The 2,559-nt window shown below is 35.1% G+C and overlaps 2 protein-coding genes across 2 annotated transcripts in view; both read right to left on the bottom strand.

Moving 5' to 3' along the window:
* The window catches only part of LOC106878991 (histone deacetylase 2), a 219,318-nt gene that overhangs the window by 121,916 nt on the left and 94,843 nt on the right, over positions 1–2,559 (bottom strand). The window lies entirely within an intron of this gene.
* The window catches only part of LOC106879028 (vitellogenin), a 16,864-nt gene continuing 14,786 nt past the window's right edge, over positions 482–2,559 (bottom strand). Inside the window, exons 10-12 of the mRNA XM_014928430.2 lie at positions 2,285–2,291; positions 1,553–1,907; positions 482–511 (exon numbers count right to left, since the gene is read on the bottom strand). Of these exons, the coding sequence (XP_014783916.2) occupies positions 482–511; positions 1,553–1,907; positions 2,285–2,291 (392 nt within the window). The remainder of the gene's footprint in view (positions 512–1,552; positions 1,908–2,284; positions 2,292–2,559) is intronic.

The raw sequence follows: 2,559 nt of genomic DNA, 5'->3' as shown, positions 1-2,559 counted from the left end.
TGTTGACAAAGACTTCCATCAGGGCAGAGCGCTGAAAGATAAGGAGAAAAAGAGGACGAATTAGGAATTCATGTTTAACAGAGAAAAACCCCAGCTGAGCTAGTTAATAGCAGGCAAGGTCACATTCGCCCTAATAAGGGATAGGGGTCAGCAGGGGACAATCAACTGAGAATTTGCTCTGATTCGGTTATTTATTTGCTTTATTACACAGCATTGGCTATAGTTGTTTAAAGGGTCTTTCAGTACACAAATAGACAGAGATACACATTCTATACATACATACAAACATACATACAAACATATATACATACATACATTACATATATACATACACCACACATACATGCATGCATACAAACATACATATACATACATACATACATACATACATACATACATACATACATACATACATAAATACATAGGAAAGATCCAGGGAATAATTACAAGGTAGCCAAATGTTGCTTAAGTGTCCCATGAATTAGTGGTCAAACTTGTGTGGGGTTTGATTCTGGGGAGAAGAGAGAAGAATCTATGAGAAAATAGGAAAAATTGAAAACGGTGACAAATGCTCAAAATGTTATTAAGTCATTTATATCTTCATGTCATCGACATATGCTTCGATGGATGTATTTAAAATACATCCGACAGGATGAATAATGATTAGCAATGCATCAATCTCTCAGGAAGGATATAAACAACAGTGCTCAGCAAATAGACATTTTAATAGATATAAGAAACCACAGAAAATGTGACGTATATATATGCATGTGCACACACGCACGCACATACATATACACGCATATATGTATACATACACGTATATAAAGTGAATCCAAACAAAGATCAAACAAGAAAAAACAACAACGCGAAGACGTGGTACAAGTAATGTTTCATTAGACGCTCAGGAAAGGAAAGAAAGAGGATTTTACGTTTCGAGCAAAGCTCATCTTCAGAAACAGAGGAAAGTCCAAAAGAAGAGAAGACTCGAACAATGTGAGGAGTTACAAAGAAAACTACAAAAGGAATAAGAAACAACACCAAATGGCAGTTTTACTTTGTATTTCTATATTTCGGGGTCAAGATTCCTTCTTCAGGACATTTGTGAAAAGTTGTGTGTAGGGAAGGAGGAAGGTGACATTCACTGACTGGTGTTGCTATAGCAGCCAGTCAGCTTCGTGTAGTTCCTTCCTGTTGTTCATGGCTGGTCTCACTTTGCTTATAAGGAGGACTTTGATGATTCTGAGAGTGCCCTTGTTACGTTGGCTGCCTTGATGGACACTGAAATTCTGGGCTTGACATTTCCTAACGTGTTTCTTTATTGAAGTGTCCATATGCAGGTGCTCCTTTATTCTACCGTGTAGTTTCCTAGTGGTGCTCCCTATGTAGGATGCGCCACATTTACTGCAGACTACTTCGTATAGTACATAAGCCCCCGAGCATGTTTTGATTTTGTTGTTGGGGCAGTTGCTGCCATACGTACATGTATAAACACCAAACCCAAAAGCAAATAATAAAATTAATTTTTAAGAAATTGTGTTGTTAGACTCACCCTTGCATCACAAGGTATACGACGGAAGGCATCGATGGCTGACACTCTAACCTCCATTGGAAAGCTGGTTGTTGTCACACATTGGGATAAAGTGCGTTCAGCCTTACTTGAATAACCAATATTGCCAAGAGACCGAAGAGCCTGGATTACATGCGGATTAGCAGCTTTGTCACAATTGCCAACAAATGACATGTATTTCTGGATAAGAGCATCAATTTCGAAATCTTCATCGCATTTTGGATTCTTGTTACAATAGCTAGCAGCCATAGATGAAACGGACAGCATGACTTTGTGAGCGATTTTTTTGTTATCCAAGAGGGGCTGCGAAATACGAATCGTAGACAATACATGAATGCTGTGAAATATGAAGCATAGAAAATACATTAACATTATGAAAGGTGAGATGTAAAAAGCTAAGTGAATACTATTAAATGTGAAATGTAGAAAGTACATGCATACTTTGAGATGTGAAAAGTAAATAATACTTTCATGTTGTGAAATATGAAATGTAAAAGCTAGGTGAATACTGTATCACGTAAAAAATACGTGAATACTGTGAGATATGAAAAGTAGGTAAATACTGTGAGACGTGAAATAAAAAAATACACCAGTAATGTAAAATATAAACTGTAGAAAGTATACCAATACTGTGGAACGTGAAATAAAAAAATACATCAGTAATGTGAAATATAAAAGAGAAAATATACCAATACTGTGGAAGGTGAAAAATACATGAATACTATAAAATAAAAAGAGTAGAAAATATATAAATACTCTTTATATATGAAATGTAAAAATATACGAGTACTGTGTAATGTGAAAATATACGAATACTGTGAAATATATATTAGAAAATATGAATTGTAAAATATATATGAATAGTCTTTATATATGAAATATGAAAAAAAAAATGAATATTGCAAAATATGGAATGTTAGAAGTACCTGCCATCTTGAGCACTCACATATTTCTAAATAAGGTAATATTTCCCTTAGACCTTCAGACAA

This window comes from Octopus bimaculoides, chromosome 28, assembly GCF_001194135.2.
Source record: "Octopus bimaculoides isolate UCB-OBI-ISO-001 chromosome 28, ASM119413v2, whole genome shotgun sequence".
Lineage (NCBI taxonomy): Eukaryota > Metazoa > Mollusca > Cephalopoda > Octopoda > Octopodidae > Octopus > Octopus bimaculoides.
The sequence above is the reverse complement of the archived record's forward strand: the minus strand, read 5'-3'. Positions and strand labels throughout refer to the sequence as shown.